At 34.4% G+C, this 19,690-nt stretch overlaps 1 protein-coding gene across 2 annotated transcripts; it reads right to left on the reverse strand.

Moving 5' to 3' along the window:
• Positions 1 to 573: 573 nt before the first annotated feature.
• UPL5 (ubiquitin protein ligase 5) lies at positions 574 to 16,818 on the reverse strand. Of its 2 annotated transcripts, XR_016319399.1 has the most exons (4): positions 14,719 to 16,818; positions 9,827 to 10,416; positions 857 to 1,232; positions 574 to 776 (listed from the first exon to the last, which is right to left on the reverse strand). XR_016319399.1 is itself a non-coding variant. In XM_089717371.1 (3 exons), the coding sequence occupies exons 1-3, from the start codon at positions 16,598 to 16,600 to the stop codon at positions 969 to 971; spliced, it is 2,736 nt and encodes a 911-aa protein (XP_089573497.1). In that variant the 5' UTR covers positions 16,601 to 16,818; the 3' UTR covers positions 574 to 968. The 2 variants fall into 2 exon arrangements, 1 of the variants encoding a protein (XP_089573497.1); XM_089717371.1 differs by having other exon boundaries at positions 574 to 1,232.
• Between the last annotated feature and the right edge of the window lie 2,872 nt (positions 16,819 to 19,690).

Below are 19,690 nucleotides of genomic sequence, written 5' to 3' on the forward strand. Positions count from 1 at the left end.
AAAAGCAAGTATTATTCAATCCAGAACATCTTATCAGGTCTCTGCCCTACTGGTATGCTAATCAAGGCTACAATTTGGGATCCGTAGGGGCCTACAACAATGCACAAAGGTTTTGCTTCATGTGCTCTCACATGACACCTTATCTCCTACCAGATTATGATAATAAGGAAAAGACATAATGCTAAAAGTATTTTGGACTCTGTAAGCACAGGGGGTTTTGCTTTATGAAATCTGAAATACAGATACCATGACGAGAGCCGTTATTACTACTAGGCACTAAAATTGCCCTTCCCGCGTATAGAAACACATTCGACTTGGACAAATAAAACAATAGAACAAAAATGATTTTGTTTGGATAATGGAATTCAGGAAAAATAGAATGAACGTCCATAGAAACAAAGATGGAAATAAAGCTGTCAGCAGTTCGTTCAACCGTGAAGCACAACCTCTGAGAGAGACATGTAGAATAATCAGAATAGTCACTCTATGATGGTAACTATTGCACCACTATAGCATTTCACACATTTTCTTTTGAAGAAAAGCAAGAGAGAACATCTGAAATTTCATACTGAATTTGTAAAGGAAAACAATTAAATTATATATATATATGTAGAAAGGGAAGGCAGAGAGATTCTAATATTTCTATTGATCGGACGTCATTGCATAATTCTGTGTACTTACAGATCATGAAAAGCAGCTGCTGTTGCTAGAAGGAACTGAACGGAAGCAGAGAGATTTTACTACTCCTTGCCTTCACCATTATTTACGCTATATACCTATATGAACAGTTGGCAAAAAGAGCAATGACATCGCAACCTTTTGAAGGGTACATAAATTAACTAAATCAACTCCTTACATAGTCTAATGAAAACCGATGACATGATCCTATCTGTACAAAGCTGAATACAAATCTTTCTATGTGCAGTTTAAAACCCTTTCATGCCAAAAGAAGATGTAACCGCAATATTTCACCAAGTACCAAAGCTGCATCCAACATGTTCTTGAGTAATTACGTTGAGACGTTCTTGCATGACAGCCATGGAGGAATAAGGTGGGAAACACAATCGATAAAAGCATGTGTGAGACGAAGGAAGACGATCATATGGTTCTGTGGACTTGTAAATATAAAGTCGAGAGGCCAAACCGCGGAAACCTTCAACCGGGAGATACTTCACTGATGTCCAAAAGAAGAGAAGAACCTTTCTCTGCTCTGGTGACATTTCTGCAACAATCTGCAAAATATTTCCCAATTGAATGCATAAATTTTTACACAACAATAGCAGCTTATTTTTATTAAAATGGAAGTGGCAAAAGTCCCTGGCATTTAGACTGCAGTCTAGTTGTTGAAATTCAATGTCAGGATATAACGAACAAGAATATCTAGCTAGCCCTTCCATGCCATTCAGCCATGGGCACATCAGGTGGTAAATGGAATCCTTAAGTGTTGAATGCAAGAGGTTCAGTTGGTGCAAAAGCTTGCGCGCATAAATAATACTACAAATATGAAAGTACGTTACACACCTTCTATTACCTTATTGTACAGAGTATGGGACAAAAAGGCACAAAAGATAGAGAATACAACTCGTGCAGGCATAAGCGAACTTCACTTATCACATTTCATGACTAGATTTTATCCATCAAATACAGTTTCATGGCATCATGAACAAGCATGCTGTTAATCTAATATTAGGATTTCTTACACGGAGCAAGAAAGTTCTACCTGCAACCATCTTAACCAATTATGTGATTAGGTTTATATTCCTCCTGGTGCGGCCCGTGTTCCAAACATGGGTTCGTAACGTATTGACCTTACCCTCCCTTGAAGAGGATCTGTTCAAACTATTATGCATCTTTCACTCATTCTAGTAATAAGAATTTAAAATTTATCTTTATATTTTTGTAGGACCATTTAGCAATTTTCTATTTTATTTCTTCAAAGAAAGTTGTATACTTCTTCCTTGCAGGCAATTTGAATTGTTGAATGAATTCCAACATTTGGGTGTACAAACCTAGGGTGATTGAACCACAAAAAAGTCTTGTAGTCATATGAAGACAAGATAATAGGGAAAATTAAAGATACCAATTTTTAGAACATCTAAGTTAAAAACCTAACCACCATGAAAAACAACAAAACGTGAACATATACTTCACAATTAGTGGGTGTAGAGATGAGTTTTTAGACACGCTCTAATAGAAACTTTACTATTGATCCTCTTTCTCCCCACCAAACACATTCAAGCTTCCATTTGCTTCCCACTTCAAGAGGTATACCAGATCCCAATTCTAAACAACTGACCCAAAAAGCCCTTGTTGCCACTTCAGAACAACTTTAACACCATATAAACAATTGAGCCCAAATCCTTTAATTCTGAGCAAAAATGAAAAACCAATCCAGCTACAGGTGGCGATAACATTTTTTCTTGGGCATCAATGGAAGTCTAAACAAACTCTCTTCATGCTTCTGTAGGTGAGCTTATTATTGAATTTTTAGATGACTGCTGATCAGCTTGAGGAAGCAAGTATCTTCCTACATGCTATTGACAAAAGTATCTACTCAGCACTATAATAATTCAAAGAGCTTTTGGTGAAAGGGGAGTGATGAATCTTATAGACAATGGTAGCAGCTGTTAGGCACAGACACGCAAGAGGCTTGACGTTTCCGCATCTCGGAAACATTTTGGAAATGGAAACACTCAGAAACGGCTCGGAAATGTATTGGGTCCGTTTCCATAAATACTGAAAATTAGACACTCTCCCCAGAAACATTTCTTGCATTAAAGAAAAAAATCAGATTTCAAATCCAAATTAAATTTGGATGATTTGCAAATCCTATTTGGAAAAGGACAAATAATCCTACTTTTAATATCAAAATTCAAACTTCAAATTTAACATAATTTCATTGTCTTTATCCATTTTGGCATTAGAATATTTTGTTTTTTTTTTCTTTATTGAGTATGGAACTTATAAACATTTTTTTTTCTTCTGCATATGATTTATTTTTAGTTGTAGTTAGAAAACTTTATCTGTGGTTGATTGTCCTTTAAAAATTATAAAGGTACTCTTTCTAAATTATTTTTATAATTTATTCCTATATTTTTAAATTTTATAAATAAACCCTTATATTTTTTATATTTACGCACTTCCCCCACGTTTCTGTTTCCTATATTTTTTGAAAATGTCGTTTCCCCGTGTCCGTTTCCGCGTTTCCCCATTTCCATGTCCATGCATCATAAGGTAGCAGAGATAGCTTTATGGACAGCAAAGTTGCTTGAGAGCTAAATGGTAGAGTTGTTAACATAGCTCCATTAGAGGTGACTACTGGCAAAATGGCTGAGAGACGGCTAGTAATTTTACATGTGTGGACTTTAAATAGCTGATTCAAGGCCATGACTTCATTTTTTTTCCATCAGTTTGCTTCACCTAGGGGCCATGACATGGGTATAGGGGTTAACTTGCTGAAACCATACAATCCTTAACCTTTTTGATTTCCTAAACCTTAAGTTGTTATTCAAGATTAAGGGAAATAAATTAAATTGAAGAGCACTATTGGGAGAGATCCATTGAAGTTTGTGACTTGCCAAATTCTGCAACAGATATAAGAACAAGTAGAATAGTTTCACTGCTCAATCATGCACCTGGAGAACAATTTTGCTACAAACTTCACAAATATGTCCCTATTTTTTCAAGGGTCTTATTCCCCCTTTGCTTGTGTCTCATGTTGAAGCTATTTCACACAAGACAAGCATCAAACAGTGCCAATCTAACATTGAACCATTAGCCATTTTGCATAACAGGAGACTCACTGGACACTCTACTGTTGCAGCTCAGGTTCTGGTAACATGGTGCAACATTGATAAAGCTACTTGGGATAACCTCTCATGCTTGAAGGCTCAGTTCTCTCAGTTCTTGCTCGAGTACAAGGAAGTTGTCCAAAGGAGGGCTTATTATTAGGACCTAGTGGGCCACTCTTTTAATGGAGGTGATAACTAGAGTGAAATAAGTCAAGAAACATTGAAATTGAGAGATGTTAAGACTGTGATTGTGATGTTACCTCAGTTGTTGCTAAGTTTAGTCTAAACAAGCATGAGTTTTACCCAGTTGTGAATGTCTTTTATTTGAAAGGAAAATTCCAAAAATGTTCTGCAACTACATTCTTAGTTTAAATTCTCTTGACTAATTGTTCTCTTTCCTCTCTTTCATTCGATTTTCCACCTTCAAACCACAATTCTTATCAACTGAACATTTTAATTGGATCTCTGTTACTACTGGGACTAAAATGAATATGACAGTGGTACCAGCTTCCATTTCAAATTTAGTATTGAACCTTGAAATCCAGTGGACTAGAACAAGAAAAGGGAAATATCCAATTACAGACACCCGACTATAAACTAAAACCTACACTACTAACACCTTAAGCAGGTAAACTTCAAACCGTTCATGACATAATTAACCTACATACCAGAGTCAAATGCAAATCAAACAAAGGTGATATGCCAACCAACATTCAAATGCTTGGGCAGGAAAAATTAACAAATCAAAGATGAATCAAGAATCTCATGCACAACAAACAGAAAACATAGCAACAAAGAGAACCAAATGAGAACTCTGGAATCTAGCAGGCTTATTTAAATGTCTCAACTTTGTACTATAATTTCCAGGACACAAATTTGAAATAAGTTATGACAACAAGAAGCTCCAAAAAATGGAAGCTTTAGGACTTAGGACAAAGTTACATACCCATTCCATTGGTAAGAGATTTGCTACTAATTACAAAATTAGGGAACATCAAAGAATCTTAACCATCCTATCTTACACAGCATCAATGATTCAGATCCTATTCCTAGAGATTTTAGGAGTACTTAGTTTCTCTTCCCGATAATTAGTTTCATTCTTCCTAAGGAACAAATATAAATACAAATATGAACTGTTGTAGTTTTGACTCTGATTGATGTAGAACAAACAGCAAATTAGAAAAATTTCAATTATAGGCCAAAATATATTAAAATGTTCAAACGCTTTTCTTTCAAAGCAAATGCTTTTGTTTTGATACAAAGGAAAAATACCACACATACATTCATGGAGTATACTATTTAATAGATTAAAGTTTATTGCAAAGGTGCTTGAGCCTCTAAACCAATTTTGCTAAACCAAAAGAGAGAATAAATTCAGAGATGGCAAACATTGAAATACAACCTAAGGTTAGGTGTTAAACCATTATTAGGTTTGACTTGTAATAATACACAACATTCAAAGTGTTAAGTGTAATTATCCCAAAAAAATCATGGAATGAATATAATAGAATAAGGATGTAGAACAGAGGTAAAGAATGATAAGAGTCGACCCTTCTACCAATTAAATCATTATTTTACTTGTGATAATTACATCTAACAGCTCCATTGTTCGGTCTTATTACAAGTTGAACCTAATGGTTTAACAACTAACGTTAGTGAAATAAATTTTAAGATCTCTAGGAAATTATTAGAATCCAAACCAAGTCAAACAAGTACTCTGCTTGAAAAAAGAAAGGAAAGAAAAAAGAACCCAGCTGGAATTTTCATCATATTATTAGAGACCAAAGAAAAAGATGTGAAAAATGGTGCTGTCCAATAAGTTGTCTCTCCGAGCTTCTAATTTTAAAAATAAAAGTAAAGAAATCGGTGAAAATGATAGAGGGAAAAAAAGGGCTTCTAGAGAAAAGAGGGGTAAGGAAGCGAGGATTGGCAGGATGAAGACTGCGGAACCTGTAATGATCATGATCGAAGTACCTACCAATTAGAATCTCATGCTTGGCAATTGAAGGGGCAGTTATCCAGTAACATATCAAACAATAAAAACAGTATCTCTATTGCACTGAAAGTAAATTCTCAAAAAATTGCAATTCTAGTGGTTGTCTTTATCTTAGATTTCCTTTTCCTGAGATTTCCTTTATCACACCATACCTTAGAATCTCTCCTGAAAATGATGAAGCAACTGCTAAAACTCTAAGGGGGGTGTATTGAATTAAGACTCTATTAGATTTTAAAAGATTTTAAAATTCCAATAGCATTCAATCTAGATTTTTTTAGAGTCTATTGAAATCTTGTGGTATTCAATTCAGACTCTTATAAAACCCATAAAAGTTTGATCGTATGACTTTTTAAAAGTCCATACAAATTTGATGGTATTCAAAAAACTACTGATTTGAAATGATTTTATAAAATTATTGATTTCATTGGATTTTAATGCGCTAGGTATGAATAAAAGAGTCATTCACAAATTCATCCTCCAACTCAAAGATTTCCAAAATATTTTAAAATCTAACAGTCTTAATCCAATACATCCCTTAATAAGGATGAAACTAGAGCAGGGTAACGTATCCATTTAAAATTTTACAACTCATATCCGTTCTAAACCCATTTAAATACTCATTTAAGTACTCGTATTCGAACCTATTTAAATTTTACTATTCATATCTGTCCAAAATTCATTTAAAGTGCCTCTTAAACAGGTAGAGTACCCACGAATCTTAGCTATTCAAATTCGAACTTATTTAAAATACATATTTTACTAATAATGAATAGGGTACCGCGGGTACCCACTAACAAACCTATTTAACATAGCGGTTAACAGGTAGTGGGTATCCAAATATCTACACACGTGCCCTACCTGTATCTATTATGGGTAGTAATTTCACTACCCATATCTATTACGGGCAGTAATTTTACTATCCATATTCATTCCAAACCCATTTATAACTACCCTTATCCTTTTTAAACGGATCGGTGCAGAGCGGGTACCCTAAAATACATGTACTACTTCCACCCCTATCCCTTAAGATATAAAACAATGTATTAATTATTGGATTAGTTTCTAATTAATTCATATGCTGAGAATTTGATATTTTTGACAAATTAATATTGATGCTGCTGCAAATTTTCAAAATTAATTTGATTATTTTTGAAATTTTTATGGGTTAAATAATGATTTAATCAAATAAAAAAAATTGAAAACTCTTTGAAATAGTCAAAGAACTGAAGAATATAATCTACCATTGTTGTGGCCAGACCACTAGGCTCCGTGAGCCGCAAGCGACAGGCCGTGCATCGATTTTAAATTAATATAAAATTGCCTCCTTGCGCGAGCTCTATCAGTTGGCGTAGGTCAAGGGACGAGAAACCTATGGCCTTCTGACCACATTATGGCTATTCTGGAGGCACAAGATGGCCGCCAACGACACTAGCCATTGCAGGTCTTTCATCGTAGGTGGTAGAAAGGTTTTAATAAAGGAAAAAAACGATTTCGGAGAAGATGACGCATTTACTTTTTGGTCCCTCATTGTTTCAATTTTTCAATTTAGCTCCAAAACCTTTTAATTTATTCAATAAGGTCTTGAAATTAATTTTGATTAAATATATAAAAATCATTGTAATTTCATTGAAGTCAATTGAAATCTATATAAAAAAGTCTCACAAATTTCATAAAATTCTATGTAGAATTCTAGTGGAATCTATGGAAATCTTAGAAAATCCTTCAATTCCATCAAACTCAACAATTCTTTTAAAATATTATACAATCCTAATCCAATACACCCCCCAATTTATCATCCTATCAAACAGTCCAAGTTTTCATCTTCATACATTTTGATTAATTAGACCTCCTTTGCAAACCCGAATCTCCCATACACTTGATATCATTCTTACCTTTCAAACAAACCTAAACTCTAATCACAACCATCCTACATCAACTTCTTATATCTACCATGATGCAGCGACAATAATGTATATCACATAAAAGTATGTAGTGGTAGGCCTTCTTGTTCTTTCACACTGTCACAAAAAAAAAAAAAAAAAAAAAAAAAAAAAAAAAAAAGGAAACCATTTGTTTTCCATTGTTGCTCTAAGTCCAGTACCCCATACATTCATAGCCCATAGACCAAACTTCAATTGCATGCCTGTCCCAAGTTGAACCAGTCCATGGATAAAACCTTCTAAGTTTGATATTCTTAGAAAACATGAAAGACAAATATTTTTCTTTATCAAAATGTGCTTATTCGTGATCTCATATATTCACAGTGCAGAACTTTGTGAATTTGAAATTTAGCATTAAAAGGAGAGAGAAGGGAGGTAAGTCGCAAGAGGAAGAGTGAGGTGGGGCTAATTGGAATGGATAATAGGAGATTCAAACTTGAATCTTTCTCCAATGCTAATTGGGGAATCATAACCGATGAGCTTCAAGCACTAGTGCCTACTCTTAGGTAGTCCCACCCTTGTCATTATGTTAAGGGAACCACTAAATTTAATCCAAACATTACTCAAAATTCCTAATTAACCTTCAAACTGAACCAATGTTTTGAAAACCAGACCGAACTTCTTGGTTGGACCGATTAACTCGTGACCAGTGACTTTTCCTATCTGGTTCAACTCTAAAAGCCAGAAATAAAAAAAAACTGGACAAAACTGAGATACATGAACCAGTATTTTGGTTCATATGCTCCTCCGCCAATTCCTCAGGTAGCTTCCACTCAATCAAGCAAATGCCATGATCAGATCATGATGGCGATGATGATGTGTATGTCTATGAGCACAGTTGTCATGGCGGTGGTTGTGGTGATGCTTATGGGAATGTACAGATCAAGCAAGGCACCAGCAATGTACAGAATCCATGCCAAAAGCTTAAATCCATACAAAAGACTAGAACCATTAGCAAAGGCCAGCAAAATCTATTTTTGACTCTTAGAAAATGCCATTTTCGACCATGAAATGACTGGCACCTGCAGCTAGCTTCAATAGGGATGAAACAATCTCTCTCTCTCCCTACAAAAGATTTTTCATTGTTTTTTAATTTCTTGTTCCTTTTTTTTTTTTTTCTTTTGCTTTTTCAGGTTTTGACATCTTTTGTTGATGGAATTCTAAAACGACTATGGAAAACGAATATATACAAGAAGAAACATAACTCTAGATTGTATTTATAAGTGTGTTTTGGAAATAAGGGTTTATAACAATGGACTTGGAGTTTGTATTTATAAATTGGATTTCTTGTGGAACAGTATTGGATGCTTGATATAATACCAGGAAGAAAAAAAAATTTTAATTTTTTTAAACTGATTCTTTTCTTAAAATTATTATGCATGATTTTTTTATGCATGGTTTTCTACCTAGCTTTTTGAGTATTATTTTTTTGAGATCGAGTTTATTTTTTTGAGAGTTTTTTACAAATAAATAAATATAAAAAAATACAAAATGAAAAAAAACCCAGTTGAACCGATTTGACCCAGTCTAATTGCGACTTAGTCATCAAGCCGGTACAATATCCTAACTAATTTTAAAAACATTGTCCTAGACAATTGTCCATCAATCAATCCACAACGCTAACACTTCTACGCGTAACATATTGCTTCTCTCTTCATTCAATCAATAATGTTAATGTTGATTTTCCTTTCTGAAAACCCTTCAATAAACCATAAAGGAATAAATTACATTTAGACCTAGAAATCTCCATTCCATTTAGGGACAATAATCTTATAACAACAACTTCCCATCTCAGCTTATGAAATCAAAGAAATTCTTCTGAAATTCATATTCATAACTGTCTTGCAAAAAAAGTTTCATATTAGGAGATTCCTATAGTTTTATATTAAGTGTCAGGGGTGCTGCACTATAGCCAATGAACTCCCACAAGTCTATGAATGCATACACAACCTATTTTTAGCACCCCCCATGTAAATGTCTATTTCCAATATTGTATTATCATCCCTCCCACAAAAAAAGCATATATCACATAACAAAATGCAATGTATAAAGGAAAAGTAAAATTTAAAAACAAAATGAGGAAACAATGCTTCACGCACCTTCCAAAACCAGGATATTTGAAGATCGCTTTCTTTGTAGCCATTATACTCGGTATGTGCCTTCCAATCTTCAACACAGACAGCACTTTCACTTCCATACAGCATCCAATCAAGATCTTCAAGCTCTAAACTTTGGAAAAAGAATGTTTGAAGCCCTGAATTGCAAAGAATATCAGCAAAACCTCGTGCAAAACGGGTTACCTCATCAGAAGTTGATATGACAAAGCGGTGTCGAATAAGAAGATTAACATATTCCTCTCTGTTCTTGCTTGTTACAGAAATGCTTTTTCCATCAGGACACAGCTCCACAACTCTCCTAGATCCTAACTCTTCAACTTCTCTAACAAATGTTAATCCTAAAGCATCTGAATCAATAAAATCTGCATCCATTTCAAGAATCTTCTTGCAGCTACTGTATAAGCATGGATCTGCATCACTTATGTCTTCCAAAGAAATATGCCTTCCAGCCAATTGCAAGAAAAAGACACGATCAAAGACAATGCCCACTTGCACTTTATGCATCAAAGCTAAGGCAATCACTCGACCGGAGAAAGTAAAATAATCAAGGTGCATGGGGTCCACCTTAGATGCTGCAGCACAAAGTAAAACGTGTAAGACGACACACATTGTTTCCAGATCATTATGCCATTTGATCAGTATGCAAAATGAATAAAAAGATTTAGAATTCAACAGTTCCAGTTTTGCAACCACAATGAATCTTCTAGAAAAGAGAGCAGAAGGCTTCTTATAAAGGCTACCAATTTTATTTGAATTATTGGACTTAATTTCTTTTACATGCTTCAACTGATTAACAAAATCAAGAACATTTGGCTAGTTCCTCACCACAATGGGTAGCTAGAATTTTTGAAGTGAAAATGGCTTTAGGGGAAAAAGAGGAGGAAAACACAAGAAAGACAGAAAAGTATGGTCTTTTTTTAAACCTAGTGTAGCATGCAAGTATACTTTCTGCTTTTTATTTTAACTAATTTAACATTTTATTATAGAAAAAAATAAATCTCTAATTTCCACATCAACATGTGAGAGAAATTAAATAAGTGCACAAAATTAGAAATTTTAAGTCAATTTAAGCATTTAATAACAAACAATTCAAGTTCAAGCTCTTAATACTCAGGTCAAAGTGCAAGCACTATTGTTGTTATCATTCCAAGCTACAAATTAAAGATATAACAAACTGGATCAACTACTAACTTATTTAAGCAAAAGCAATAAGCTCTGAAATACTAGAAGTTGGATCAACATTTCCCATTATGATCACTAACCAAGCCTTTCATTTCTCTTATGCATAGGCATAAGAGTACCAGGGCATTCAAAATCCATTACAAAATGGCCCATAACCCAACATGATGCCATTATATGAAACCATGTGGCTTGCACAGACATTGGATTGCTAGTGATAAACTGATATAACACTTCTAGGCACTTGCATTACTATGGAGGAATGTGATTTCCAAGTTTGAAGAAAGGGACCTCACAGTCCAAACTTTAGAGAAGTGAATAATTATATGGGTGAGTTACTATTTAGTACCTATAGTTTGAAGAAATGTACAAGTCAAGACCTCTGATTTCAAAAATCAATTAAATGTCCCTTTTATTTTGTTGTCATTCAACTAAGTAGTCTTTTGTTGATTCTTTTGTTAGTCAACAAAAGAAAAGTCAAAGAAAACAATCCCAAATATCCACTTGAGGGAAAGAAATCAAATTTTATCTAGTAATTTAATCTAAACAAATAAAAGGATAGTTATTTTCAATGAGTTCTTTTTAAGAATTAGGATTGGTGATGTTTAACACAAAAGAAAAAGCTTAGGGTTTGATTTGGTGGTGATATGAAAAACAAAATTCGAACTTTTGTTAAGGGTAAAGTTGATATTTTCATCACAATTTTAGGAGAAAAATTAACAAAGGACTATTTAGTTGAATCACAACAAAATAGAGGAACTATTTAATTGATCTTTGAAAATAGAGATCTTGATTTGGGAATTCAATTAACTATAGGGACTAAATTGTAAATAATTCAACCTAAATGCTAAAGCCTCTAAGCTTATCGTTTCTCTAATATGCTTCCCTCAAAAACACCTAAATAAGGGTCTATTCACTAGGACACTGAGAAAAGGAGCAGTGCATGGAAAGATAACTCTCATTCTTATTATAGGGCATACAAGATGTAACCTTATTATTGTGGTTGGTTGGTTGACACAGGGATTTCCAAGGTTAACAATTCTTTTGTTTGTTTAATTTTAGGAATTATAAGATTTTTAAGTAGGATCTATCTTAACTTTATATGTAGTATGTGATGTAGAAAATATGATGAAAATATACAGTAAGTTAAAGGTATTACATACTTTAAATATAATATTTCATTTGTTGAGAAGAAAGTTTGATATATGGATAACGATTAGGACAAAGTAAACCAACAAAGATTAGGACAATGGTATATGGTAGAATTCACAAAATTAGGTCTCAAAGAACAGCAGCAGATCAAATTTAATCTGGAACTCTTTAAACAAGTCAAGTTAGAATTAACTGCTGGCTTAAAAATAGTAGGGTGTATGACTCGCTCTATCAAGAAAGATTCAAAATTTTGCAAGGCAAGATTCGCACCACATGATTTCTACCCAAACATAATTGTTGAGAACTTTATTCATTAAATAACTAATAAGTAAGCATTACAAATTATTTGACCCAAAGAAACTCTAACATCACAAGTATTAGAATTCCTAATGCATGAGAAAATAGGACTACCACGTCTGTGACACAAACAACCACCTTTTCTACCAGTAGAATAGTTTGGACCTCATCAAGACTCAAATTATAAATAGATCATCACAGAAAATCATAAATACAGCTTTAAATGAAATGAGCCGAGGTTGAGCTCAATTTTTCAAAAACTCAGATCAAGCTCAAGCTCACTTGAACTCAAGTATGCTTTTAATGAATGGAACTCGAGATCAAACAGAACTCAACTCAGCTCATTTTGTCCTAATTATAAGTGAACCCGCTGATCAAAAAGTAAATAAAATAATTAATTAATTACTGCACCAATGAAAATAGTAACCTGCTGCTATATTTAATTCAACTCGGTTCAGATATGAATTTCCCCCGAGCATCCCCTCCAATTTACAGAGCTTGATGTTTATATATTTTCACTTTCTTGAGCTTTTAGAAACACTGAGTTTATCTCATCAAGTGTTTTCCTTATATTTCAAACAATTTGGTATTTTCAGTTATAGAGAGGCTATAAAAAGATAAATTTCTACCTTTGTAGCATTGAAAAAATTTCTAAAGGTAAAGTTTTGTATTTGCAATAATATGGGTTACAGTTATAATCAGATGTTCAAAAGCCTACTTATTAACCTTTTGTGGTTAATCAAGACAGGAGGACAACATTTAGTCACAAGTTCTATTTATGTTTCCTTATTATAATCAGAGGAAATTCCTTATCATCCGACTTTTCACTTCAATTAGTGAAAAAACATTCCATTGAGATTGAGCAAAGATGCGAACCTTCTATCCCTACTAATAGACAAACAAGAATGTTGTCTCATCTATGAAGTTGAGAAACAAGCCTAATTGTCCATATGATGCGGTTCAACAAAAATAACAATAATAATTCAAATGACAGCATTACACATGCACTAAAATCATAGTCACATTGTGAGACAAATAATAGAAACTGAATCAAAGCAGCAGTCGCAATTTCTGCATATCAAGGAAATCAATCTTCACTATTTCCTACTGAGCATAAAAAATTTAAAACTAAAGTAGTCACGTATTTAATGGACTTTTACTGTTCAGTGGTGCTACCTATAGCTAAATCCACAGGTAGCATACAATAAAACAAAAGAGTTCAAGAATCACCACAAAGTTTTTCCCTTTTCCTAATTAGAGGAAGATTCTTTATCCAACAATTTTTACTTTATTTCTCTTGTTTCCAATAAATCCTTCTCTTACACACACACACACACACACACACCCCAAAAAAAAAAAAAAAAAAACAGTAATGATAATTGAACAACCTGCAACTATATTTCATCATCAATTAATTTCACTTTAATTATTGCAAGAACATGCCATTGAGATTGAGGAAAGATGTTAACTTCCTCTCGCTACTCATAGGAAAATATGAATGTTGTGCTCATCCATGAAGTTCAGAAACAAGTCTAACCATCCATATCATGTGGTTCAACAAAAATAACAATAACAATTCAAATGACAGCATTACATATGTACTCAAAATGAGACAAATAATAAAATTCAATCTAACCACTAGTCGCAATTTCCACATATCAAGGTAATCAATCCTCACTATTTCCTACTAATCACAAAAAAAAAATAACAACTAAAGTATTAATATATGTAATGGACTTCAACTGTTCAGCAACAAAAAATTCAAGAATCACAACAAAGTCCTCCAACATAACAAACCATATTTAATCAAAAGTTAAATTTCTGTAACCAGCCAAAACGACTATCTCAGCCATAATTTCAACTTCAAAATGATGAGGCGCATGCAAGAAAAAACAAATCACTGGATTCCCTCTTCTATATTCTTCAAACTAAGATGCACCACTTCCCAAATCCTCAGAGCCCTAAATAAAATCCACAATGGAGCACTCTAGGTAGAAAATATGACTTATATCACTTACTAAACCTAATTACACCTTGGTTAGAAATGCACTATGAATTCCACTGACTGATTTTGTTTTACATTATGAATTTATGCAAATCAAAGTTCTCTATAGTCTATACTATGGTAGTTGCCTATACAGCAAGATAGATATGAGGCAGCAAACACTGTTTGAATAAGACAATATACATGCAGTGAGAAAAGCAGCGAGCCATCAAAGCATATCAAAAAGTTGGAGAAAGCTTACCAGGGTTAGGAAAAAATCTTCTGCGATCATTCGGACATGCAACAAAAAGGGCATTTTGTTGATTGAATAGAGCTTGGACAACCAAGAAAAACCACTCCCGCAATACACCAGGACCAGTAGCTTCCTCATTTTTAAATTCCATAAATAGACCACCATGCAGTGCCTCGGGGTCAGCACGTGCTATGTACTCGAATGACTCCGCCAACAGCTGTGACCGGTCAATGAGCATCTCGTGCAGTTCTTCATAATCTTCTTTCACCTCAGGGAACATCATCATGGCTAAATGCCTTCTGGAATCAAAATCAGTCACATCCTTGTGCTGAAGAAGCCACTTATGATCATCATTTCGCTTTGCATATTTGACAATTAGCACACATAGGGAAGCCTTCCTGTGCCTCAAAACTGCCCAAAATTGTTCTTCAGCGTTTTTATAAAGTTTGGCAATGTTATTTAATTCCTTCAAAATGGCAAGATATTGACACCATCCTGTGCGAGTAGACTCACCCTCTCCACTTAATTTCAAAGGCAAGCAACCCTCCATCTTGGCAAGGCAGTTTTCCATTTTTATCAGTAAATCACTAAATATAACATGAAGTTGCTCAATCTCCTCAGCATATAATGGATGACTAAAACCCCTTTTGTTCAGAGGCATCGAAATGGGACCCTGAAAACCAACTTGCTCTGTAATAGTAGTATGCAAAGGGAGCAAAAAGGCTGAAAAGTCACGAACATCACTTGGCAATGGCCCCACACTGCTAGTAGACTCCATACTTGAAACCAAATCCCTAGACAACCTATTAGCTAACTCACTAACAAATGGGAAAATGTCCTGTATCACAATTAATCCCCTTACATCCTCCCCACCACCATACTTTGAAAACCCACGAGACACCCCCATATTCTCTAGCAATGACCCAAGGGTACTCCGGCAAGACAGATATAAAGGGTCATAATGAGCAACCTTCCTAAGCAACTTACAAAACTCCAACACTACAGGTGCACACTGTGTATGCAAAGGCTTTGGTAATGAAATTCTACACGAATTCAAAAAATGCCTGATTGAATTCTCGGCACACTCCTTGTTACCTTTAATGGTAGAAACATAAAGCATTACCAAAGCAGCAGGGGCAGATGAAGACATAAAAATCTGCAGATGCCCAATTGCAGTCTCATATTCATCTTTGGCAGTTAGGGTAAAGAATTCATCCATCAAGGTTTTGATGTGTTTTGAGGCATAAGGATGGCAAGGCAACCCTGCTTTGCATAGCCGAGAAATAAAAGAAACCATATCGTCAATTAGCTGACAAGTCTGCGGGTGCTTGGTACTTCGCATCCGCCCCACCAAATGAAGCCCAGCGTCATTCTGAATTGAGCACTCCGCCAGTGACTGCTCCCACTGGAGTTGCTTACCTCTATATATTAACCTCTGCTCGATAATCGGAATTCCCGTGATTGCCTGAATCCGCTCGTGGAGCGATTTCACAGTGTCGTCGGAATTGGCATGTACAACAATGTGATTGCCATCAGAAATCATCCTTATGAAAAACTGTAGCCTAGTAACTGACCGACTGGGCCCCAAAGGAGAGGAAGAACAGGAGCAATGGGCGGATTTCGCATCAGATACGCGGGTATCGAGATGGCTTGGAGCGGGAGACGATGATTCATTCTGGCCGGTGGAAGAGGAATCCACGGCGAGTGACTCGTCTTTACGCATCCTAACGGAGACTAAGTCCGAGAAATCCAAGTCATCATCTTCGTCCAAGCTTGAGGCGTAATCGTCCAATTTGCGTTTGGACGAGACGCGGTGATCGTGCCCGTTGGCGGCGGTTGTGGAAGAGCGTTGGGAGGGGCAATCAACGGTGGGGGGTTGAAGTAGAGACATTTGACGGTGGGAGCCCCCGCCGCTACAGAGGGGGAGAGAGCATGGGATCGAAGCCAAACCAAAAAAAACCCTAACTTGCTTTGTTGGGTTTAGTAGAAGTAAACGCAAAAATAAACATATAAGAAGCCGAAAATAGAGAGGAAATTGATCGGAAATTTTCTCTCTTGCTTCTGTGTTTCCTTTCTTTCAGAGCCGTCATCGCCAAAGACTGTCATCTTACGCTATTTATTTTTATATTTACCCCAAAACGAACTGGATGTGGTTAGGTGTGGCCACGCTCATGTTATTGTTGTGAGATGATAGGATCACGTAGACAGTGTGAACGGTTGGGATCTATAGAGGTGATACCGTGGGGTAATGTGAATGGACAAATCATTTTGTTACGGAATATTAGCTGCAAAAACGCTGTCGACAATAAATATTCTATGATCAACTTATTTCCCCAATCTTCGTATGCATGAATTTAAAATTTAATTTAATTTCCTAAACTTAATTTAAAATTTAATTTAATTTCCTAAACTTTAATTTTCAACAGTAAAAAAATATTTTAAAAAATAAAATATAAAATTTGTACAAATTAAAAATGTTTATTTCCATTTTTAATGCAAAATTTTATAAATTTTATTTTAAAATATTAAATTCTTCCCGCTCAAACCAATTTCATTAGTTAAATTTTATAAAATTTAATATTGACTAATCAAAATTATCTTATTTATAAATAAATTTTATTTATAACTACAAAATTTATTTATATTAAATATATTTTAATAGTTACTAATAGGAATAAATTATTAATTTGTACTGAACAAACTTAAGAAACAAACAAAGTAAGAACTGAATAACTAGTCAAAACCGAGCAGCAATTATATTCATTTAAATAAAAGTAACATTTAGTCAAAAGAGTCATTAAAATCATTAATTGTCAAGATCCTCACTCGGCATTAATAGCTAAGATTCTCGTGATAAACTTATATTATCAGTTATAATTTGAGATATATTATAAATACTTGTGTAAGAATCTAAAAAGGACATCTGATCATTTTCCATAGTAGTTATATTAGTATTTCTTTACAGTTTTCTGAGTTTATTTCTATCAAATTGGTGTAATGTGGAACACACCTTCGTTTCACATTTAGTGTCTTACAATTTTCTCTCATCAAGACAAAATGGCATCAATGTAGGCATGACCATCGATTCGGTTCGAATCGGAACCAAAATAGAACCGAATCGTACTGTAGAGAATTGGAACTGGACCGGAATCGGTAGTTCAAAATTTTAAACTGGAACCGGCGGTTTCGGTCCGGTTCAAACTAAAAATTTTCTATTTTTATTTTCAAAATAATAATCACTTAGCCTATTTTATGCATCTCTAAAAGTCTCAATAATATTATACTACATGATATACTTTACTTAAAATTTTTTTTTTAAAAATACACTTTACTTTAAAAGTTAAAAATCTAAAAAGTAAAATGGTAAAAAAAAAGGAGAAATATTTAGTCTAAACTTATATTATTTTTAACTTTTTTTTACCCTTTTAAATTGTTTGCTAAGTTTAAAATTATATTCTTTTGAAGCATTTTTCAAAATTGTCTTATAATTTATTTAATTAATAACATTTAAACAAAATAAAGTGGTAATTTATTTGATTATTTTGTAAAATTAATTAATTTTATTCCTATATGAATATAAGCATTCTAAAATTTATTTAAAATAAAATTTACCAATATTTTTTAAACTCATATTAATATATACGAAAGAAAGATGTAATATTAAAACCGATTTTTTTTAAAAAAAAAAATAATATATCGCCGGAACCGTCGGTTCATCGGAACTGTGCCGGAACTGAAACCGATGGTTCAAGGACCGGTTCAGATTCAATATTTTAAAAAATTTTAACCGTCGGTTCCGTGAATCGGAACCGGCTTTTCAATGAACCGGCTATGTCTAATCTAATGAATTTCAAAAGTTGCTTGATGAAACCCAAAACCCAAGAATGGATCTTCTCCAAACCTAAATTCAAATATTGTGACTCATCCCTTTGGTTCAGCACATGGTGATACCCATCTGCTTCCAGTCCCCCCTTTAGCGACGGGCAGTTGCAAAGGCTTTGGTAGAGGTATACAACAACTTTGCATCCATCTTAAAAAGGTTCATGCACTCTCAACCTCCTCCACAGCCTTCCCAACAATATGACCATTCCCTTCAAAATGCGAAGCAAGTTGTTCCAGGGGAAGAGAAAGCGCATATAAATCTTCTAGAGGAAACTGAATCCTCTTGGAAAATAGACACTACTCATAGTAGGAGTGCAAAGAAGAACTCTAAAAAAACGAACGATGAGATCTTCCAAACAAGGATTAGAAAAATCTTGAAAGAATACAAAGTAGCTGGAGATAGTGGTGACTATGGGCTTAGAAATGATTCCTCATTTATCACCTGGAGTGTTGGCTATGTCTTTCCCATCCAAATTTAAGATGCCCAACTTCCAAATATATGATGGAACAATGGAGACTAGGAGTCATCCTACCATCTTTAAAACAATCATGCACATCTAGACAACTACGGATGCTTTATTGTATGCTTTATTGTGCCGAGCATTCTCAGCAACTTTGAATGGTCCAGTATAGGAGTGGTACTAGATGTTTAAGATAGGGTCAATCTCATCCTTTGCTCAGCTAGCTTCGGCTTTCAAAGCATGATTTATCATTTATCTGAGCAAACAGATTTCCTCTGATCTGATCGATTTAAAGAGGAATAACGTCGAATCATTCAAAGATCATTTTAGCAAATTCCAAAAAATTAGCCATGCAAATTGAAGATTTGAAAGTAGAAGAGGCAATTAGTGCATTGGCAAAGAATTGTAAGTATGAAAGTTATTTGATTCAATTAATATTTATCCACCACTCTCTTTTGCAAAACTCATGTCTCGAGCAAATAATTATGCTCAACTGGATGAATCCTGGGAGTAACAACAATTGCAAACTAAATTTCCACAAGAAAGGAAAAAAGAAGAATCTAGCAGAAGAAGATCACATTCACGGTTCAACAGACCGCATCTTGCTCGAGCCAATTATGCCTCAAAACTCCATATTC

The sequence above is a fragment of the Jatropha curcas genome, chromosome 2 (genome assembly GCF_041381405.1).
Source record: "Jatropha curcas cultivar XTBG-Jc1 chromosome 2, XTBG_Jcur_1.0, whole genome shotgun sequence".
NCBI classification, from domain to species: Eukaryota; Viridiplantae; Streptophyta; class Magnoliopsida; order Malpighiales; family Euphorbiaceae; genus Jatropha; species Jatropha curcas.

Bases quoted from the DNA above. Each gene is read 5' to 3' on its own strand.
- UPL5 (XM_089717371.1), bottom strand. From the start codon at position 16,600: ATGTCTCTACTTCAACCCCCCACCGTTGATTGCCCCTCCCAACGCTCT. The intron at 10,417-14,718 runs GTAAGCTTTCTC...TTTGTGCTGCAG, and splicing joins AAGATTTTTTCCTAACCCTG to CATCTAAGGTGGACCCCATG. The intron at 1,233-9,826 runs GTGCGTGAAGCA...AATATTTTGCAG, and splicing joins AAATATCCTGGTTTTGGAAG to ATTGTTGCAGAAATGTCACC.